The 23056-nt window shown below is 47.2% G+C and overlaps 2 protein-coding genes and 1 long non-coding RNA gene across 4 annotated transcripts; 2 read left to right on the plus strand and 1 right to left on the minus strand.

Moving 5' to 3' along the window:
• Positions 1-5277: 5277 nt before the first annotated feature.
• On the plus strand, positions 5278-9341 carry LOC109775575 (WEB family protein At5g16730, chloroplastic). Its single transcript, XM_020334305.4, has 3 exons — positions 5278-5505; positions 5962-6295; positions 6397-9341. The coding sequence occupies exons 1-3, from the start codon at positions 5483-5485 to the stop codon at positions 9064-9066; spliced, it is 3027 nt and encodes a 1008-aa protein (XP_020189894.1). The 5' UTR covers positions 5278-5482; the 3' UTR covers positions 9067-9341.
• Positions 9342-10170: 829 nt separating this feature from the next.
• Positions 10171-17391, minus strand: LOC141041149 (uncharacterized). Of its 2 annotated transcripts, XR_012201524.1 has the most exons (3): positions 16747-17363; positions 10833-11070; positions 10171-10716 (listed from the first exon to the last, which is right to left on the minus strand). It is a non-coding gene; the product is annotated as an uncharacterized lncRNA (long non-coding RNA). The 2 variants fall into 2 exon arrangements; XR_012201523.1 differs by having other exon boundaries at positions 10171-11070; positions 16747-17391.
• Positions 10847-16486, plus strand: LOC109775573 (protein NETWORKED 2A). Its single transcript, XM_020334303.4, has 3 exons — positions 10847-10964; positions 11739-16153; positions 16255-16486. Exons 1-2 carry the CDS (start codon positions 10871-10873, stop codon positions 16151-16153), a joined length of 4509 nt encoding a protein of 1502 aa, XP_020189892.1. The 5' UTR covers positions 10847-10870; the 3' UTR covers positions 16255-16486.
• Positions 17392-23056: the final 5665 nt, after the last annotated feature.

Consider the following 23056-nt stretch of genomic DNA (forward strand, 5'->3'; position numbering starts at 1 on the left):
TGCTTCGGGAGTCGAGAAAGGATCCCGTAGCGTTGATACAACAACATAAATATGACTTATGTTATAATACTCTACTCCCTCCTGTTGCTGCAAGATGGTGGTTTCCAGAAGATGCTAGTCTTCGATAGGACTAGCTTCTCCCCCTCTTATTCTGGCATTTCTGCAGCCCAGTCCACATATACAGCCTTCCTTTGATAATGTTGCATATGTAGTGTAGATCCTTGCTTGTTGAGTACTTCGGATGAGTACTCGCGGTTGCTTTGCTTCCTCTTTTCCCCTTTTTTCCATTCTTCTCGGTTGTCGCAACCAGATGGTGGAGCCCAGGATCCAGACGACACCACCGACGACTACTACTACCCCGAGGGTGCCTACTACTACGTGCAGACCGCCGACGACCAGGAGTAGTTAGGAGGCTCCCAGGCAGGATGCCGTGCCTTTTCGATCGATGTTGCTTTTGTGCTAGCCTTCTTAAGGCAAACTTGTTTAACTCATGTCTGTACTCAGATATTGTTGCTTCCGCTGACTCTTGTGTTTTCGAGCTGATGTATTCGAGCCCTCGAGGCCCCTGGCTTGTAATATAAGGCTTGTATTATTTTATTTGTGTCTAGAGTTGTGTTGTGATATCTTTCCGTGAGTCCTTAATCTTGATCGTACACAATTGTGTGTATGATTAGTGTATGATTGAATCGAGGGCGTCACAGGTTCCCCCTGGTCGCCGCACGGGGACGACCCAGGGGATTAAGGAGGTGGTTAGATAAATAAACCGGGTTTTTTTAAGCACCGCCTATTTTTATAGGAAAGACGCCTAACTAAGCGCCTGCCCTGCACAAATAAGTATCGATGCTTAAGAAAAGTCTGTTTTTTTTCTCTAAACACCTTCCATCGTACAAAGCCTAAAAGGCACTAAACTGGCTCCCCCACACCACACTGCATGTCTCGGTCAAGTCGGTCACCTAGCGAGCATCAGGCGATGCCACCTGAAATCCTAAAGCCTACGGAGAGGTCGTGAAGGTAGCTAGGCCAGACTCGACCGTCGTTGCAATGGCGACAAAAGCAAATGGATCATTACGAACAAGTTACACTTTTTAATGGAGAGGTTGTGGAGGTAGCAAGGGCATCTCCAGCCCCCAAATTTGCTCCGGCATTTATACACAGTCAGGACGATCAGTTCGTGGACACTAATACCAAAGACCATCATTCAATGTTGCCCGTATACATTTTAAATAATTTTTCAACTAACCGGATGAAATTTACGCAAACATTTTGAATTTTCATATAAATCGGACGAGATTCATTCAGCACGATGGAGTTCATATAAATCGAATGAAAGTTATTACATTCCGGACATACTTCAACTAAAAGCGGAGCTCCTCCGAATAATTTCGGACATACTTCTACTCTAAACCTAATCTAAATGATCGCCCGCACCCGTTGTCATGTCCGGCCATGAGCCCCGAGAACTGAAGCTCCGACACTTGCCCTCGCCTTCTCCAGTTGCACCTCAGCACTCTCCAACTCTGCCTCCGCAACCTCCGCCACCGCGGCTTGAGTAACTAATAAGCCGACGATTATCAGCCCGCCAAGCTTGGGTTCAGGCGGAGAGGAATAGCGATGGCCTTCCTGGGACCCGAGCGGTGCCAACCTACCATGCACTACTTTTACTCGATGTCGGCGGCGCCCACAGACGTGTCGGCTTCTTGGTCGTGGTGGCGGGCCGGGTGCGGCCTTGGCAGAGCCGGCTATGTCCTCCTCGTCATTGCTCTTGCCCTACACCTCGTCTGCAGCTGCCTTGTAGAACTCCTTGTAGTCGGCTTCCAGTTACGCCTGACGCTGGCGATACCGCCAGCTGTCAAGGCGGATCTCGCGGGCGAAGCGGTAGGACTCCAGCAGCGCCGCTTGCTCCGCCACATCTGCGTCCGGCACGATCGCCCTGCCGGCGGCGAGCTGCTCCTCCGCCTGTTGGTGCTCCTGGAGGAGTTGAAGGTTATAGGTCGTGTCGGCCTACGCCTCCCGAAACTGCTCCTCCCGCACCAAGCCCGTGTAATGGGTACGGGCCTCACCGATGGTCGTCGTACAATGCACTAGCGAGGGTGGCGTCGACGAGGAGGGTGATGCCGGCTCGTCCTCGGCCGCGGCCAAGTCCTGCATTGCGACACATCCTTGGCCTCCGAGCTGCCAGCCGGCAGCAAAGCAGCCCATCTCCTTCTTCTGCTCCGGTGATAGTCCGTCCGAGAGAGCTTTGGAGCGTGAGGAGGCCATCGTATGAGTGGTGTGGAGAGGAGAAATGGACCGGAGGAGGATGAGTGCGGCTATGGTCGGGGATGCAGTTTATATAGCAGGCGAATAGCAATGGTGGACGGCAGCCGGACGGACGGGTGGCGCCAGAGTACGTTTGTCGGCAACCGCGTGTCATTAATGTTTTCAATTTACTGTTCACTGAGTGTAAATGAGCCTGGACACTGTTTTGAATTATCAAGCCAACGATACATAATAAATAATCATCAGCTGTGAAAAAAAAACATTTTCCTTATTAAACACTACCATCAAACCATACAAAAATATCAGACTTCTCGTGCCAGACACGTTGTGCTAGTCGGTACCTCCATCCGGGATCACACGGCCGATTGATCCTGTTTTTGGTCAACCTTCCCTGTTTTCTATAAAAGAAAATTACTATATATACGCGATAAATACATTATGAAAAGATAGTCCACAAATGTAACTGTCCTTTTCGATTGTTTATATGTGTAGGTCAAACATGGATCAAACCTTATAAGATCCGTAGAACGTCATTTTGCTGGCTGACTTCATTTTCCATGAGATTTTCCTTTTTTTTTTTACATACGCTTGCCGTAAGTTAAGTGCACATGTCCCTCGCAAAAAAAAAAAGAGGTTAAGTGCACATGTAGCATCGGCATGTGTTGTCGAGCACGCGACCACCATACTGATCGATTTATCTACCCTCCGGCCCCGCGTGGTCTGAGTCTCTGATCGATCTATCTGCATCTGCCCCATTTACTGCCCATGCATCCGCATGTTGTCAGAGCATGGTTAATAATATAGCCAGCTGCTGAAAGGCTGTGTCATGTCATCTACAGTTCATCTTATAGCCAACATATACAATAGTAAATCAAAAAAATATACTACTTTTTTTTATTATATGACCCACCTTTCATTCTCACAAGTGTCTAGGGGCACGTGCTAGAGCTGGGTCTTCACGAAGAGCCCGCTTACCTTCTCTTTCCTCCAACTAAGCAGAAATATACTATTTTAATCCTTATAGCCCGCTGACTCAGCTCTATTGTACTTGCTCTCGGTCGCCCTCCGCGCCGTCTACTACCAGTAACCTCAGTTTCAACGTTAATTAATTGGCTGCCGTTGAGACCATGCAGTCGATGGATCATGGATCGTCGCCATTAATCGGTCGAGCTTTCTGCCATGGCTTGTGTGCGCCATATTGGTGCGCTGTGACTGTGATCCATAGTACTCCCTCCGGTCTAATTAGTTGACTTGAATTTGTCTAAATACGGATGTATCTATACTTGTGTAGTATCTAGATACATCCGTGTCTAGATAGATATGGGTCAAGTAATTTGGAACGGAGGGAGTATGTTGGAGCAGGTAGGTAACGTACGTCCCCCGGTGGCCCACTTGCAGTGGGACGCTGTACTGATGCCATGCACGTTCGCTCTGTCTTGTTGTCAACGTGTTAGTGAAAATGAATGCCAAGGAAGGAATTTCTTTACTCCATAGTACTCTTAATTGGCCCAAACAACGGGGAGGTAGTACTACTAGTACTCCCTCCGTCCGGGTTTATTAGGCCTCTTAGCATCATAAGCATGTCCCTTTTTATAAGGCCTCATTTTTGAAAGATGCATGCATGCAATCATTTCATTGGTTGCATTGAAAGCCATTGCTATTGGTGCCATGGCTGGGAAATTAATACACTTGATGCGTATTTTTTCATTGGTTGCATGCATGTGAGATAGTGCATTGGGAGTGGAATGGAAGAAATAATGTGAGCAAATTACTATGTGTCTTGGTCTAAGAAAAGTTGTCTTTAGGCCTAATAAACCCGGACGGAGGGAGTACTCCTGTTAGTACCAAATCATCACATCAGCCACATGTAAAGACTAAAGAGCATTTAGTTACCTTGATTATAAATGGAATGGCTTTATATATACGAGCAGTAGTACTAATCTGTTTGGTAGACTGTTGGTTAAAAAAAAAACCTGTTTGGCAGACTGAAATTTCAAAAAAAAAAAAAACTTGATTGGTAGGCTTCACAAGGTTTGTACCCGCACGCTTGCTCGTCGCTGCATATCACAAATCCTAAAGCACCTCCTCCCAGCCAGGCTGACTCGTTGCAGTGCAATTTACACAACGGGGAAGGATGCGGGGTAAGATAAATGCAGACGGCCAAACCAGGCATGACCAGGGCGTGCATGCCCTCGGAACAGGTTTCACTGCGCCAGGCTGCCGGAAAACGCAAAAGAAAAAGAAAAACATGCAGTATATCGGACAGCTCCTGTGTCTGTGTGTATGTATGAGTGTACCCCCACGTAGTGGTAACAATACAGCGTAGAAACATGGAGAGTAGTGGAGCGATAGCCCACCGAACGAACCTTAGCCGCGCGCGTTGGTTCAAAGGTTGGTGGACGGGCTCCCTCCATGCTTGCACACACAGTGCACCGGTCAAGTCGGCGTCACCTAGCTAAAGCGAGAGACCCATCGCGAAGGGGTAGCTGCTACGTACGTAGTCGCCGCTGTTGCAACGGCGACAAAGGCAGTAGGTAGAGAAAGTACTACGTCGGGCGGTCGGTCGGCGTCATGGTCACGATGATCATCCCAAACGCACACGCACGTCCATCCATCCATCCATACATGGACCGGAAGGAAGGCGAGCGGCACTCCACTCCTGCCGCCGATACGCTACACTTTCTACCTCCCCCCAACCAATCATGGCAATATGGCATGGCATCCATTGCAAGTCCATGGCAGGCGCGGTGGTGCCGGCGTCGCCATCGGTAGGTGAGGTGAGATGAGAAAGAGGCGCGGTGCGGTGCTGCCCCAGCGTCTCCGTCCGTCCCCGTGCCGAGCGTGTTGGCAGTGTTAGCAGTGTTAGTGTAACCTCCCTCCCTCCCAGGGATGCTGATTAGCACGCACCAACCGGCCAACAATAATAGCATCACCATTCACCCAGTAGTAATATTTCTTTGCGGATGTAGTGTAGCATCTGCGCCTTTTTTTTCCTTCTTTGCCTTTGGGGCGGGCGGTGTGCGCTTTGCCTTTCGCCTTTGCAGCCTTTTCGCTCGCCCGCACCGGCCCGTCGCTTGCAGCCGCAGTCGCTTGCAGTGGGTGTGGCCGACGCCCCCACTTCCCCTTCACCCCCGTCGCTTCCTCCACTCCCCCCTTCTTCTTCTTCACCTTCCCCCCTCTCTGCTCTGCCGCTTCGCTGCTCCCCCGCCCCCGCGCGCGCACAATGCTGCCCTCCTCCAGATCAAGGTGCCCTCTCCTCTCCCCTCCTTCTTTCCTGCCATTTTTGTCTGGCTGCTCTTCTTCGTTTTCAGTTTTTCGGTTGGGTTGGTTGCTTCTATCTTATCTTCCCCGCGCCGCGGCAGATCTCGCCGGCGTCTCCCCCTCCCCCGTCTCTGCTGCTTCCCGCCGTCTCGCGGCGGCAGCGCATGCGGATGCAGCCGTCTTGGCCTCTTGGGAGTTGGGAACCGACGGTTTCCGTCCGTCGGCGGCCTCTGGCCTCACTCGGAACTGCTTCTTGATCCACTTAATTCCGCCCCTCTGTGTCACAGCTTCAATTTTTTCTCCGGCCAATGGCGGGGACTGCTTGATTTTGTTTGCGGTTTGCTCGTGATTCTGGGCGGGGTCTTGCATTTGGCAATTCGTACTGATGGATGTGGAAGAGGTCGAAGCTCTAATCGATGGCGGTGTGCTGTTTGTTTACAGATCTGGGCCGAATGAGTCGCCCGTCGGCAGCAGGACCAGGCCCAGCACGCCCTCCTCCGGCCACCGCCCCTCCACGCCCTCCTCCGGCTACCGCCCCTCCACCCCGGGCGGCACCAGGAGGGGCACAACTGCCGCTGCCACCGGCGGGGGCACGCCGTCCACGCCGCGGGGCTCGCGCGGCAACACCGGCGGGCCCTTCAGGTCCGAGCCCAACTCGCCGCCGGCCGCCGCGGCGGCCCGGCCGCGCCTCTCCTTCGACCGCTCCCCGAGATCCGCCGACGCCAAGCCCGTCGCCGAGCGCCGGGTGCCCAAGATCGGCACGCCTCCCCCCGACGTGAGTTTCACTTCAAAGCACAAACTTTACGCTGTCGGCAGGGTGAAAGTGACGTGCGTTCGCCTGAATTGACTTGCGAATTCTCTGTGCGATGGCTGCAGCAGAAGCAGCTGCGGAGGGAGATCGAGCTGCAGTCGCGGCTCGAGTCCGCGCACGACGACCTCAAGAAGGCCAAGGACCAGCTCTCCTTCGTCGTCGGCGAGAAGGACCGCCTCGTCGGTGAACTGAATGAAGCCAAGAGGGTGGCTGATGAGATACATGAGAAGCTCCAGGACGCGCTCATGGCCAAGAGGTGGGCCGAGGAGGCCACCGAGATCGAGAAGTTCCGCGCCGACGAGCTCGAGCAGGCCGGCATCGACGAGTCGCAGAAGAGGGACGAGGAGTGGCAGAGGGAGGTCGAGAGCGTGCGCAGCCAGCACGCCGCCGATTTGGAGACGCTGGTCACCACCACCGAGGAGCTCGAGAGGTTCAGGCGCGAGCTCTCGATGGCCAACGAGGCCAAGAAGGCCGCGCTTGGCCACGCGGACGATGCCATGAAGATTGCGGAGGTCAATGCGGACAAGGTGGAGATCCTCTCCGGCGAAGTCACCCGCTTGAAAGGATTGCTTGATTCCAGCGCGGCGGTCGAGGAGAGTAAAAACCGTGAAAGGGAGGAGTTTGTGAAGAATTTGGAATCCGAGATTTCAGTTCTCAAAGTCAAACTAGAGGAGGCAAGAGTTCTTGAGGAGAGCTTGGCCGACGTGGAGAAACTGACCGAGGAGCTTAAAGCACAGTTGGCTGATGCAAAGAAGGCCGAGTCAGAAGTCCATCAGCAGTTTGAGGAATGGAAGGACAAGGCTGGATCACTTGAAATTGAATTGGAGGAGGCTACTCTCTCCGAGAAGGCCAAAAGCGATACCCTTATATCCACGGAAGAAGAATTGAGCAAGACCCAGTCTATCTTACAGGACAGAGAATCTGAGATGGAAGTGCTGAAAGGAAAGACAACGGCATTGGAAATTGAGGTGGCGAGGCTTTCAACAGAAATCAACGAATCCAGCGAGCACCTGGACGCCTCTCAGCAGGAGTTGTTTGGGCTGCAGACAACAATAGATGTTCTGAAAAACAAGCTTGAGGCTGCTGAAGAAGTGGCCTCAGAGGCTTTAAACAATGAGAAGACTGCTAATGCAAATATTGTAAGCCTGACCGAGGAGAAAATCAAGTTAATTAACGAGTTGAATGATGCTAAGGACAGAGAGGAGAAAGAGAGAAGGGCAGTGGAGGATCTCACCGCTGCGTTAAGTGAGGCATCTGGCAAAGCAGAGGAAGCACATGAGAGATTTCTGAAGAAAGAAGATGATTATGAGCACGCTCTCACTCAGATTGGCGATCTCAAGATGTCCCTAAATAGTACCAAAGAGAATTATGAGGTAATGATAGAGGAGGCACACTATGACATCACTTGTTTAAGGAATACAGTCGGAAAATTGGAGGCTGAGGTGAGCAAGTATAGAGAAGAATGCGAAGCTAAGGAGCTTGAGATTGTCAGTTTAAACAAGCAGTCGGAGGAAGAAATTGCCACTCTTAAAGCAGAAGCTGACAGGGTAGGAGCATCATTGCGAGATGCAGAGCACGAACTACAAACTGTCAATGAGGAGAAAGAGATACTTCAAGAGAAGCTATTGCACACGGAATCAGCAGTTGTTGAAGCTAACAGGGCTGTGCAGGAGGTCAAAGCTGAGAAAGAGGGTCTTCAGGAGCAGCTAATGCGCACGGAATTAGCGGTTTCTGAAGCTAACAAGGCTATTGAGGAGGTAAAGGCTGAGAAGGAGGATCTTCAAGAGCAGCTAATGCACACGGAATCAGCGGTCGCTGAAGCCAGCAAGGCTTTACAGGAAGTAAAGGCTGAGAAGGAGGATCTTCAAGAGCAGCTAATGCACACGGAATCAGCGGTTACTGAAGCTAACAAGGCCTTGCAGGAGGTAAAGGCTGAGAAGGAGGATCTTCAAGAGCAGCTAATGCACACAGAATCAGGGGTTGCTGAAGCTAACAATGCTGTTCAGGAGGTGAAGGCTGAGAAACAGGGCCTTCAAGAGCAGCTAACGCACATGGAATCAGCAGTTGCTGAAGCTAACAAGGCTGCGCAGGAGGCAACGTCTGAGAGTTTGCAACTGAAGGATAGGTTACTTGATAAAGAGAACGCATTGCAGAGCTTAACCCAGGAGAACGACGAATTCAGGCTGCGAGAGGCTGACGCCATGAAGAAGATAGAGGAATTATCTGCTCTCCTTGCTGAAGCCATGGAAAAGAAGCATCCTGAGGAGGAAGAGAAGCTAGTTGTTGTGGATGAGGTGCACAGTTCAGCGCGTGAAGTTGCTGAGACAGCTGCAGAAACTGAAGACACAGAAGGAGAGAGTGACAAAAAACCGAGCATGGAGCTCGTCGTCGCAAATGGAAACTCCAATGGCGACATGAACCAAGAGGAAGAGAAACACGACAGCAAGGTTGAGCAGCAGGAAGCCAAAAGTGATTTCACCACGGTACACGAGAGTGACAAAGTTGTCGAGAAGCAGCTGCAGGCAGATGTGAAACAGGAAACCGAATCGTCGAAAGACGACCTGTCCTCCAAGGAGGACAGCAGCACCGAACACGCAAATGCAAACGGAACAGCAGCATCAGCAGAGGTAACCAGCAAAGTCGCAATGTCCCCAACAACAACAAAACCGCAGAAGAAGAACAAACCCCTGCTGAAGAAGTTTGGTAACCTACTGAAAAAGAAGAACAGCAAGTAGTAGCAGGTGAACAGAAGAAAAACACATGTACTATTACTGGTGTTTATTATTACCCTGATCTTTCTTTTTCTTCTTCTTGTTTGATGACAGCAAGGTAGTGTGCTTAATTTCCACGTGTAATTTTTATACTGTCGACGCCTGTACTTTTGTGGTGATTGCAGTAGCTTTGTGGGTGTTTTCATTTTTCTCTCTTTTTTCTATAAGCTGGACCTCCTGTTCTTTGCCCTATGGCTGTGGTTATTATTATCTACACGATCTGTGGCCGTTTGTTTGTAGCCCCTCCTGATTAAATACTGTGTAGCCCCTTATGGCAAGCTGATGTCACTCATATCATGCACCTGCACTACTATAATGTAATGTGATGTGATGTTGTTACCAGTGGGTGATAAACCCTAATACTATAACTAACCATCATGCTTGTTGGCATGATCTGTTGTTGGCTATTCTAGTCATGGCTGTTGGCATAAAGCATTATTCACATGTCTGCTGCTGGCATTCTAATTTCTAACCATGTCTGTTGAGAGAGGGCAGCACTCATGTTTGTTGCCATGTTGGCCATCCCATCCATGGTTTGTTTTTTCAACGGCTGGGATGGATTGATGTGATTTGGCTTTATTTTTTATACTCTTTATTTACTTGCTTTTTGGGTGTGGTTGGACCCTCCTAATCTTGGTTGCTTGGGAAGATGGCATCGACCGAATCAGGTGCGTGGAAAAGAAATGACAATGATGTATTTATATTGGAGGTGGTACAGCTAAAATAGCTGTGATTTGATGATGGGGCTGGATGGGGCTGGGTGGGTGGGTTTTGTCACATGCACCCATGTGGCCTTTAACTGTTGCATAATTGCATCCTGGCTGGGTGTAAAGTATCAAATGAGAGCAGCATTCATTTGCTTTCCAGTGTTTCTATTATTATTATTTTCTTTCAGAATTATGGAATTTTAATAATAATAATCATCATCATCATCATCATCTAATGTGTTCTTCGGACTGCCTAGTGAGCTGATGTGTGTGCGTGAGCACTCTGTTTTGTTGTATGTCTGGAATGTAAATAAATTTGGCCATTGCAGATAATAACATATCAAACATACATGCATCTGTAGGTGTCCAAAAGAAATTTCTTATCTTTTTATTTTTACTTTTTCTAAGAACAAAACAACACCTTATCTGTTTGCATCAGCTTTAACTTGCTACTGACACCAATTCTGCAAAAGAAAAGGAAAAAGGAAAAGACATGCAAAAAAAAGAGGCGAAGGCACAAGTTGAGCCCACGGCCCATCTCAGAGCTACTTCTGGCCCAACGTCGTGCACACCCCGACGTGCCGAGCACGAGCAGCAGCACAGGCCGCGACCCAGGACAGCACACACCCCCGGGACCCACATCTCAGAGACTAGAGCTCCCAGAGCCCTGCACCATGCCATCACCACCACTTCTCTTCCACTACCACCTACTGCCCGCTTCCGTTCTTCTGCCAATGAATCAAGCATCTCCGCCGGAAGATTGCTACGAAGTATTCGGTTCCTGCTCTGCCCCTTCTCCTCTGTTCTTCCTCCTCTCCGCCGCCGCCGTCTCGTTCATCTTAGAAGATGACATACATCCACGCTGCAAATGTAGGCAATGCACATTGCTGACCTTCCAGTTCGAGTCCTGTGTGCAATAGGACTGATCAGCAGCAGGGATGCATTCATGATCAGGTCTTGTGTGCGCTGGAGGAGAAGGTGAACTAGGGAGGGAGGTTGGAGGAAGACGAGGGGCTGGCTAACCGGCGGCTGGAGAAGCGCGGCGGCGGAGGAGAGGCAGGATGCTGCAGCGGGCGGCCAGCAACGCCTACTCGTGGTGGTGGGCGAGCCACATCCGCACCAGGCAGTCCAAATGGCTCGACAGCAACCTCCAAGGTCCGTTCCCCTTCTTCGTTGCGCCAACCCATATACGCGCCTAGATCTCAATGCTTGCTCGGCACATCTTTGATTATTTTTCGTGGTCAGAAGTTTGCATGCTGTCCTGCAGAAGTTGTCAAATGAAGTAACATTTCGTGTACAGTCAGTTGCTTCATGAATGTATCATGGAATCTAGTTGCAGCAAAATATGTACTTTGCATTGCCATTCTGACCAAGAAACACATGGATTCTGTAATGAAATACACACTACATCACTGTGAGGTGTTTATGAAACTTGTGTATGGCTCAGGTTAGCAGAAATGTATCTCACTAGTTTCTTTTTTTGCGGGGGGTATCTCACTAGTTGATAGCAAAGATATGTGGTGATGTTTGGTCACTCGGATAAAGAAATACTGTTTTTAGACTAGCATAAGCATATATACAGTTAAATCCCCTCACAAAAAATGATGCACCATTCGAGCTGTTCATGATTAAAAACATAGGCATACTATTCTACAGAAATTAAGTGTACGAGCGGAAACCACTTGGATATCAACCCAACACCAATTAACTGCTTTGGTGCCAACATATCTTTAATCAGGGTACTATGAAACATCCTTTAAGCAAATTTCAGCAATTCTGCACATGCAATTGGATATTGATTGTGAGCAATTGCCTTTACATGCGATTTCTCCAAAAAAATAATGTTGAATTGCATTGTGGTGTAACTGAATACATGTTAGCACTACTATACTTTTGGTCGGGCATTGAGCAATTGCATTTGATGCGCAGATATGGAAGATAGGGTCAAATGCATCCTCTTACTCCTTGGAGAGGAAGCAGATTCTTTCGCAAAGAGGGCAGAAATGTATTACAAGAGGCGACCAGAGGTGATCAGCTCCGTGGAAGAAGCGTACCGGGCATACAGAGCCCTTGCAGAACGCTATGACCACATGTCAGGAGAGCTACACAAAGCAAACCACACTGTTGCAACTGCCTTCCCTGACCAGGTTCAGTATTCTATGCTCGAAGAGGATGATGACAGTCTCCCGAAAGCATTCACGGCGGTTGATCCTCGTAAAATCCACAAATCAACGGTGGAGGGGCTGATGAATAAGAAGAAAGGAAGGAAACCAGGACAGAAAGATGGAGGAAAGAATTGTGCAGCTCCAGTCAACAAGGAGAATGCGCAAAAGGAGATCAGCAGGATGCAGAAAGAGATATTGGTGCTGCAGACTGAGAAAGAGTTCATCAAGAGCTCTTACGAGAGTGGAATCGCAAAGTACTGGGATCTTGAAAAGCAAATCAATGACATGCATGAAGAAGTCTGCTACTTCCAGGAGGAGTTCAACGAAAGCGCTGTGATTGAAGATGATGAGGCGAGAGCTTTGATGACAGCGAGTGCCCTTAAATCTTGTGAAGACGCCATTGCCAGACTGCGGGAGCAGCAGAAGCTATCGTTCAGCCAAGCAATGGTTGAGCTGGAAAGGGCCAGTGTTTCCAGAGAGAAACTGAAGAACATCATGAAAGAGCATGGTAAATTCCTGTCGGATTCAGGAAATTCTCTTTACGAGAATGTGAGAAATGATGCCACCGTTAAGATGGATGATCTGTACTCTATGAAGCAGGAGAAAATTGGAATAGAAGCAATAGTAGATAAGATCAAGGAATACTTTCAGAAAGACACTGATATTTCTGTGGCAGAGATTGCAGAGAGAATTGATGACATGGTCAATAAAGTTGTGGACTTGGAACTCATGGTTTCATCACAGACTGCTAAGATAGATAGGCTGTGTCTGGAAAACACAGAGCTGGAGATATCACTGCAGGAACTGGAGGGAGAGCAGGCAGTAGTAAACAGTGGTTCAGGTGAATTGAATGACAAGCTAGAGAAGGCAGAAGATGAGCTGATGAGAGTGCAGTACCTTGAGAGCTCCTTCCATGCAGAGGAAAGCATAGTCTATTCAAATTTCGCTGAAACCGCAAGTAGCTTTTGTTGTATTACAGACTTATTGCAGTCACCTCCTGTTGAGCACCAAGCTGGTTCTGCGCCCAGGCTGACTCATGAAGCGACACCATCCGCTGACACTGCATCATCTGGCAAGTGCGAGAAAACAGAACCTGAAGAAGATCCTCAGATGGATAAACCTACAACAAAGCCTGACATGGATGGGGTCCCTGATAGTTCTGGTAAATTGGAGCTAGCTACGGTCAGCGATAACTGTCACCATGACATCAAGGAAGAAAGGCAATACTGCGCAGATGATTTGGAGGATTTGTGGGATTGCGGGCTTGAAAGAAAGTCGAGCTTTGCAGATGCATCGGTAAATAAGGAAACAGCAGAAAATGTTATTACAGGTATGTTGCAGACACCTCTTACTGAGCACCAAGCTGGTTGTGTGCCCACACTGGCTGATGAAGCAACACCACCCGCTGACACCGAACCATCTGGCGAGTATGAGAAAATAAAACCAGAAGAAGATCCTCTAATGGATAAAGCTACAAGAAAGCCTGACATAGATGGACTCCCTGATTGTTCCAGTAAGTTGGAGCTAGCTACAGTCAGTGACAACTCTCACCAGTCTAACTGTTACAATGACATTAAGGCAGAAAGGCATGACTGCACAGATGATTTGGAGGATTTATGGGATTGTGGGTTTGAAAGAAATTCTAGCTTTGCAGTTGCATCAGTAAATAAGGAAACAGCTGAAAATGCAGGCAGTGATACTACAGATATGTTGCAGTCACCTCTCACCGAGCACCAAGTTGGTTATGTGCCCACAATGACTGATGAAGCAACACCACTCGCTGACTCCAAACCATCTGGCAAGTGTGAAAAAATAAAACCAGAGGAAGATAATCAGATGGATAACGATACACAAAAGCTTGACATAGATGGATTCCTGGATTGGTGTGGTAAGCCAGAGATAGCTATCATCAGTGCTGATTCAGAGAATTTGTGGCAGTTTGAGCTTGACGGTGAATCTAGCTTTGCAGCTGCATCAGTAGATAATGGAACAGCAGAAAATGCAGATAACAGTACATCTGGTGAACATAACAATGCAGAAGTGAAATATAATCATGGAGCCATTGGCAGCAACATGCAACCATATGTTGTACATTCTCATGAGCAAGGTTCGGTAGATCGATTGCATCAAAGTTCACCTGAAGCCCCATGGGATCACGACCTAAAACAAGTGGATGGCAAGCAAGATTCATCGACAGTGGATCATAGCATTTTTGGAGGCCACTCGGAACAAGATATGAACATAGAAGAACGGTTAGAAGACTCGCATTTCACTGAAAATTTCACTCCTGGCAATGGAAAAGCTGTTGGTGTTGGAGATCAAGAGAACAACATGGCTAATATGCAGCAATTGCATATGAGTGGACTCCAAGACAAGAAAATGGTACTATTAACCGAGTGCAAGGAAAAAGAATCAGAAGAAGATCCTCAGATGGATAAAGCTACAAGGAAGCCTGAAATATATGAATTCCCTGACTTTTCCAGTAACTTGGAGCTAGTAAACAGCAATGACAACAGGCAGCCATCTAACAGTTACCAAGAAATTATGGCAGAAAAGCATGACAGTGCGGGTGATTCAGAGGATTTGTGGTATTGTGGGCTTGAGAGAAAATCTAGCTTTGCAGTTGCAACGGTAAATAAGGAGAAGGCAGAAAATATAGACAATTACACATTTGGTGAACATAACAATGGCATCAGCATGCAACCCTATGTTGTTCATTCCCATGAGCAGGGATCATTAGATCGATTGCATCACATTTCATCTGAAGTCCCAGGAGATCATCATGCGAAGTTAGAGGATGACAAGCAAGATTCATCAACAGCGGGCCATAGCATTTCCAAAGGCCACTATGAACAAGAGATGAAGAAAGCAGAAGAGTCAGAAGACACACATGGCACTGAAAATTCAATTCCTGGCAGTGAAATTGCTGTTGTTGTTAGAGATCAAGAGGAGAACATGGCTAATCTGCAGAAATTGCTTATGAGTGGACTCCAAGACAAGGAAAAGGTACTACTGACCGAGTACACTTCTATCCTCCGAAATTACAAAAATGCAAAGAGAAGGCTTACAGAAGTGGAGATAAAGAATCAGGAATGTTTGGATGAGATGAAAGCCATGATGAGCGAACTACGCTCTGCCAATGAATTGAAGGATAAGGAGATTCGGTCACTACGTGAACTCCTGAACACTTCTACTGTCAAAGATGCACATCAGAATGGCCATCAAATGAATACATACACGTCCTTGAGTATCAAGAGTGGGTCCTTCAGGGGGCACCGAAGGATCCCAAGCTTTTTGCCAGGTCATCAAAGGAGAGAAAGTGCTTCTTCCATTTCGAGGATAATCATGAAGAATTCTAGCCCGAAGAACAAAGATGATGCCTCACATGATGCTGTTTTTCAGGCAGAAAGAATCGGTATGGGTGACATCAGATTAACTAATATTCTTGAGATGCAGAACGCCTCACCTCTTGAGGACAAGTTCAGAAGAGACATCGATGGGCTTTTGGAGGAGAACCTAGACTTCTGGATGAAGTTCAGCACATCATTCGAAAAGATTCTAGAATTGCAGACCAAGCATGATCAGCTTCAATCAGAGATTGGCAAGCGAACAAACGCGGACAGGCTCAAGGAAAACAGCGGTGGCACAAGTGATCCTCGTGCAGAAGCTGAACCCGAAACCATAGAGAAGCGGCTACGGGAACTTAAGATTGAAATGCAAGTATGGCTGGAACAGAATGCGATGTTCAAAGGGGAGCTCCAGTGCAGGTTTGCTTCCCTGTGCAGTATACAAGAGGAAATCCAGGCAGCAATGGAGATGGATGCAGAGACTGTGGAAGGAATCCAATTCACTTCATACCATGCTGCCAAATTCCAAGGGGAGATCTTGAGCATGAAGCAGGAGAACGACAAGGTTGCGGATGAACTGCAGGCTGGCTTAGATTATATAAGAGGCCTACAAGAAGAAGTCGAAAAGATCCTGGCAAAGATACTGAAGAGCACCAGCTTATCTGGGTCGAAAGGCAGCAGCCCTTGGAGGAATGCACCCTCTAAGTCACGAGTGCCGCTCCGGTCGTTCCTGTTTCCAGCCAAGAAAAAGAAACCATCCCTGCTGGCATGCATGAATCCAGCACTTCAGAAGCAGTACAGTGACATGGCATTCTTTGCTAAAATGGAATAGGTAAACCCTGTCTGTCTCTTCTTATGCATTAATGGCTATACTTTCAGCTAGTGTTGTTCTTCCTATGAGTTGGTGGACTAACACGCTGTATCGGTAATCAGGCCTTCATGATGGAACCGAATTCATCACACACGGAGCCAGATGAGCTGTGTCTGTGAGGCAAACATGACCTGAAATATGACTATCAGGTTGTATCAGACAGCTTCATTGTTGGGCTAACTACAAGGTTCTCACGGCATATTTAGTGGAGAAACTAGGGATTACATTTAGCTATTTCTTTTCAGAGGACATACATATATATACTTTTGTCAATAATTTATTCATGGCACATTAGTTTAGCTACAAAAGGCAGGAGTTTCATCTGTGCGACTTATGAGATCAGCTGCGTGATTGGTTTGACCCTGCTATAGTGCCGTTCAACGAGGACGACAACACGCGCATTCCGAAACCTCTTATGATGTGGCGCCATTAAAGCAGCCATGAAATAATCGTGAATTCCTTCATCTCGGGACGATCCAGAGAGAAGAGGGACATATAGCATCAATGGCAGTCGAACAAAACGGAGCAAAGACGTACAGTGTAGTGATCCTTACCAGCTTTGGGCTCTTTCTTATGCCACCGCGCGGCGTTGGCCGCAGCCGCATTCCGTCGAACAGGTCGCGGGCATCCGGCGAGGCAGGCCCATTTCTACTCTTCCTCCTCTTCTCCCCACGACGGCGACGCGCTTAGCCGAGGCAGCCCTCACCACCCACGCGGCAGAGGCGCGCGTGGCGCCCCGAGCCTCGCCCGCCTCCACGGACGGCGGGGGAGATGAGGGCACTGCCGCCGCTGCTTTGGAATTGGTACCACCGATCTCTTCCCATCTCCGTTTCTGTAGAGTTTCGTTCGATCTTTCCTAGCTCGATCTCCGCGGGTTTTGTTCGTGATCTCGAACTGATGGGCTGGCGTAATTTGTGAGAACCGCGATCCTTGTTCGTCGTGGACTCGCAATAGGTGCCAGGAGAGGACCCAAGCCACGGCTCCTCTGAAGATAACTGAAGCAGCGTCGACGAAGCTGAAGAAGAAGCAAAGGTTCAGACAAGCAACGGCCCAGATTGCCTGAGGACTCGTGTGAGGACCAAATTACCAGAACAAGGCGATCCTCTCAATCTCTTGCATTATCAGTGGAAAAACAGTAGAAATTTAGGGATACAACTTGGGGAATTTCGCGAGATCAGAGACCCCGACTTGGTTCGCTAGCTAGGGTTCTACCAACTACAGCATATGCTAAGAATCTTCTTGACCATCTCCTCCCCTTAGCGTGCCTTATAAGCTAACAGGACAGCTCACAGCTCACAACTAACGGCACTGTTACAGATCACAACGGTGTCGACAAAAGTAACAGTTACAGGAAACGGTGAGGATGGAATCCGAGCCGTTGATATCTCTAGCGCTCATCTTGACCGTCGCTTCCCTGAATCTTCTGTGGCTGCATCTCTTCGTCAGTAAACTCTCGGCTTGGGTCCTGACAATGCCGCCGCCATGACGATCGCCTTGTCCTCGAGGCGAAAAAGCTTGTGACCTGGGAATGTTTTGTTGAGGAATGTGGCGTCCTCCCATGTTGCATCATTTGGAGCCAAACTTTCCCACTGTACCAAGCACTGACCTACTGGAGTTTTGTTCCTCTGGATGACGCGACGATCCAGCACTGCTACTAGTATGGTTTTGACATAGCCTTCTGGTGTAACCAGCGGAACATGAGGGAGAGGATTAGCTCGGTGGCCGATGTGTTTCTTCAGCTGGGTGTATGTTAGTCCCCTCTGGCAGATCAAGTTTGTAAGATACTTCTCCAATTCTTTCCAGTATCTTATATGGACCATAAAACTTTGAGCGAAGTTTGAGTGAACCCCTCAGACCAAAGGCATTCTGTCTGTATGGCTGGATTTTAAGGAATACCCTGTCTCCCACTGCTAACTGCCTCTCAGTCCTTTTCCTGTCTGCAAAGTGTTTGATCCTGCTTTGGGCATGTTCCAGGTTTGCTTTCAGGCGTTGCATCATGTGCTCTCTTTCAGAAACTGTCAGCTTTGCTTCAGGAGATAGCAACTGGTCAGAGGCAAACTCCCCAATCTGAGGAGGTTTATAACCATAGAGAGCTTGAAAGGGGGTGCATTTTAATTATGAGTGGTAACTAGTATTGTACCACAGTTCTGCCAAAGGTAACCACTGTAGCCATTTCTTTGGCTCTTGGAACACCATGCCCATGAGATAAGCTTCCAAACACTGATTCACTCGCTCGGTTTGACCATCAGTTTGAGGGTGTGAGGCAGTACTGAATCTGATTTGTACTCCAAACGCATTGAAAAGTTCTTGGTATAGTGCACTAGTGAATATAGAATCTCTATCAGACACTATGCACATGGGCAAGCCATGCAGTTTAATGACATTATCCATTAGTGCCTGAAAACTGTTTGGACTGTGCAAGGATGAGCCAATGGAATGAAATGAGAGTATTTGGTCAATCTGTCCACAACCACTAGAATTACCTCTTTGCCTTGAGAGTTAGGCAATGCAGTAATAAAATCCATGGTTATGTGGGACCAAGCCATATCAGGCACTGGCAGTGGTTGCAACAGTCCAGGAGGATATATGTGTTCTACTTTGTTTAACTGACACACAGGGCACTGACTGACAAATCTTTCAATGTCTTTCTTCATGTTGGGCCAATAAAACACCTTTTTAATCCTGTAATAAGTTGCTTTAATGCCAGAATGCCCCCCTAAAGCAGAGGAGTGAAATGTTTGCAACAATTACTGTCTGAATTGTGTGCTGGCCCCCACATAGATCCTGTTGTTATACTTCAAGAACCCATTGTGTGTGGAGAATTTTGGAGTGGGATCATTGTCTGCAGCAACTTTTTGCAAGATTTTGTCAGTATCTGCATCTCCCTAATAGCTTTTCATCACATCTTCAGTCCATGCTGGTATCACTGTAGTCACACTATTGCAGTGCATTGGGAAAGTGCTATCTCTTCTAGATAATGCATCTGCTACTGTGTTTTCCTTCCCCTTTTTGTATTCAATGGAATAATCATATTCCAAGAGTTTAAGAAGCAACTTGTGCTACACTCCTTCAGTTAATCTCTGAGTAGCCATATACTTTAATGACTGTTGATCTGTCTTGATGATCAGTTTGTTTCCCCACACATAATGCCTCCACTTTTGTAGAGCTTCTAAAATTGCCATAGCTTCTTTTTCATAGATGGACTGAGCTGCAGACTTGGGACCTAAACTTTTACTGAGATATGCAATAGGTCTCCCTTTCTGCATGAGAACTGCCCCTATTCCTTTTGCACATGCGTCAGCTTCAATTGTGAAAGGGAGAGAGAAATCTGGCATAGCAAGAACAGGACAAGAGGTCATAGTGTTCTTTAGTGTTTGAAAAGCTTTGCTTTGTTCAGGTCCCCATTTGAAAGCATCTTTCTTTAACATGTCATGCAGTGGTCTGCAAATGTGACCATAATCTTTCACAAATCTTCTGTAGTATCCAGTCAGACCAAGAAAACCTCTTAGTTTTGTGACATTTGTAGGTTCTGGACATTCCTGCACTGATCTTATCTTGTCTGGATCTGTAGCTACTCCTTTGTCAGAGATTATGTGTCCCAGATATGCAACTTGGTCTATGGCAAAAATGCATTTGGACTGTTTCACATATAACTCATGTTTCCTTAAGATAGTGAAAGTTCTCTCTAAGTGTCTGAAATGTTTCTCCATAGACTTGCTGAAAACTAACATGTCATCAAAGAAAACCAGAATGCACTTCTCTCCTTCTGATTCATTTATTTCATCACACACAGTGTTCATGAGACCTTGGAAAGTACCTGGACCACAAGCAAGTCCAAATGGTACTACAGTGTATTCATAATGGCCCATATGAGTCCTGAAGGCAGTTTTTGGAATATCCTCTATGGCCATTCTGATTTGATGATATCCTGACCTCAGATCTAATTTGGAGAACACTTTTGCACCATGTAGTTCATCCAGTAGATCTTCAATAATGGGCATTGGGAACTTGTTTTTCACAGTTAGTGCATTTAATTCCCTATAGTCCACACATAACCTCCATCCACCATCTTTTTTCCTGACCATAATTGCAGGAGATGTAAAAGGACTGAAGCTTTCCTGTATTTCTCCCTTTTTATCAGTTGTTTTATGATCTCTTCCATGGCAGCTTTCTGATAGTGTGGCACTCTATAAGGCCTTAAGTTGGGAGGTTTTGCTCCTTCTTGTAAGATGATCTTGTGATCACAAGTCCTTTTTGGAGGGAGTGAAGTTGATTCTGCAAATATGTCTGCAAATGTTTTCAGCAGAGGTTGCAGTGCCATTGGGGGTGGTGCAGGGTTTTTGTTGTTCTCAGTTTGTATTTCATTAATCTGTAGAATATATCCCATAACACCCTTCTGTAGTAACTTTTCCATTCTAGCTGCTGATAACAGACAGTGTTTTTCTGGTATTGAATGGTCATATAGTGTCACTAGTTGTCCTTGTTTTGTAACCACCAACAGTCTTTCTACTAGATCTAGACAAATAGGACTGTATTGGTAAATCCAATCTGCTCCTAATATGATGTCATAAGATTGTAACTCCAGTACTTTGAAACTGCTACAGAATGTATGTCCTTGGATCTTAAAATCCATTGTTGGTACTTTGGACAGTGAGATTAGTTTCCCTCCACCAGCAACAGTTACTTTCCTTGGCTGGATTGGTTGCTGATAACAGTTGCTTTTTACTACAAAATCTCTGCTTATAAATGTGTCTGAAGATCCACTGTCAAACAAAGTTGTAGCTTTCTTTCCTGCAATCTCCACAATCAATGAGAGTGTATTTGGCCCAGGAGTGCCTTCTGCAGCATGTACTGAAATGTGCATAACTTGTGCAGGTTTTTCTACAGGACTGCTGTTTTTATCTTTGTCAGGAGTGTTTGGAGCAGTGTGGTAAGCTTGATCTGCACCTGCACCTTCTTCTGCAGTATCACTGTCCTCATCCTCATCCAGTTCTTGCAGAATATGTAAAGTTTTCCCAATTTTGCACTTGTGTTGTCTTGTCCATGGCTCTCTGCAGTACCAGCAAGCTCTGGCCTCCTTTGGAAAAGGGACAGTAGACTTTTCTGGAGAAGGTACTTGCACTTGTAATGGGGCTGATTGATTTCTATAAGAAGAAGAATAGTTTCTTGATTTGTAAGCTGGGAAAGCCTGAACTTTCCTAGCAGCTGCAGCTTTCTCATAGACTTTTGCATACCAATAAGCTTCTATAATCCCAGTCGGTTTTTGTCCACAGACCTCATGTTTGAAGTCACTCCTTAAACCCCCAATGAAACAGCTCAACAGAAAATTTTCTTGGAGACAAGGATGATCTCTTTTGACTAGAGCTACACATTGCTCAAAGTTGTCAATGTACTAAGTGACAGTGTTGGTTTGCTGAATATTCTTCAGTAACTCCACTGCTTCATGAACACTTGCTTCTGAGAACCTGTCAGCTATCATCTGGCAGAACTGTTGCCAAGTAACCATTTGCCATGGAACACAAATATTTTTCAGCCAGTTCGAAGCTCTGCCTTGTAGATGACCAGTAGCCAAATTAACCCATTGCTCATATGGAGTGTCAAACATGTCAAAGAATTTTTCACAGGATATGAGCCATCCAATAGGATCCTCTCCATTAAAAAGAGGAATTTCCAACCTTGGTCCTTTGAGAACTGCTTCTGCAAAATATGATGGACCTCCTAATTGAGTAGAATGTTGATTTCTCTGCAGATCATATAGATTTCCTACTGCTTGATACACAGGAGAGACCCCTTGAGCTGTTGTTGTTGTATTGATGTACTGGCCTGTGATGGGATTGTATGTGTGAGGTGGAGAGAAAAGTGGAGCACTAACAGGAGCAAAGTACCCACTGTTGCCTGAAAATCCCAGAGTACGAGCCTGTACTGTTGCATTGACACTTGTAGGAGCTCCTCTGAACTGCCCACTAATTGGAGCCTCTTGTTGTGAAACAGTACTAATTCTTGTGCTTTCAGTTACTAACTGTGATACTGGCAATCCAGTTGAGAGACCAGCTGTGTTTGTGACCGACAAATTCTCTTGTCTTCTGAACTCCTGCTCTAAATTTCTCATCACTGGATCTGCTTCATTCTGCACATTGTTCTGCTTTGAAACTGGTACATGACCACCAGCAGCTGTCTGACTTTCCTTGACTTTAAGATCTGAAGAGACTGGCTCTGCTTTCTGAGTTGATATGTTCATCTTCTCCAAAATCATCTGTAAGGTTTGCTGAATTCCTTCGTTCATTTCAGAGAGCTTGGCCTCTACTTTCGGCATAGTGACCATCTCTGACCGGAGTTTTGATACCTCTTGTTTGAGCTCTTGTAAACCTTCTACCTCTGCTCTCATATCTGCTACCTCTTTCTCCACTCGATCCACTGTGATCTGGACCTTGGCTCTTGTGTCCGCCATCTGCGACTGAGACCGATCCCGCTAGCCTCGCTCAACGGAATCTTCCTCTTGACGCACGGATCCCGTCAGACCCCGGACTTTTACCACCGAGAGAAGATCTCTCAGCAACCGGATCGGACTCGGGGATCTGCGCCCGAATTTCACCGCCGCCGTGTCGCCGCCACCGCAAACTGGGAGGGACGGGAGGGATTTTACGAGAGAACCCAACCTCCTGCTCTCCATAGCCTGATTCGCCGCCGTCAACTCGCCGCCGAGGACTGCAACCTGGCTCTAATACCTTTGTGAGGACCAAATTACCAGAACAAGGCGATCCTCTCAATCTCTTGCATTATCAGTGAAAAAACAGTAGAAATTTAGGGATACAACTTGGGGAATTTCACGAGATCAGAGACCCCGACTTGGTTCGCTAGCTAGGG

This window comes from Aegilops tauschii, chromosome 1 (assembly GCF_002575655.3).
Source record: "Aegilops tauschii subsp. strangulata cultivar AL8/78 chromosome 1, Aet v6.0, whole genome shotgun sequence".
In the NCBI taxonomy this organism is placed as follows: Eukaryota; Viridiplantae; Streptophyta; class Magnoliopsida; order Poales; family Poaceae; genus Aegilops; species Aegilops tauschii.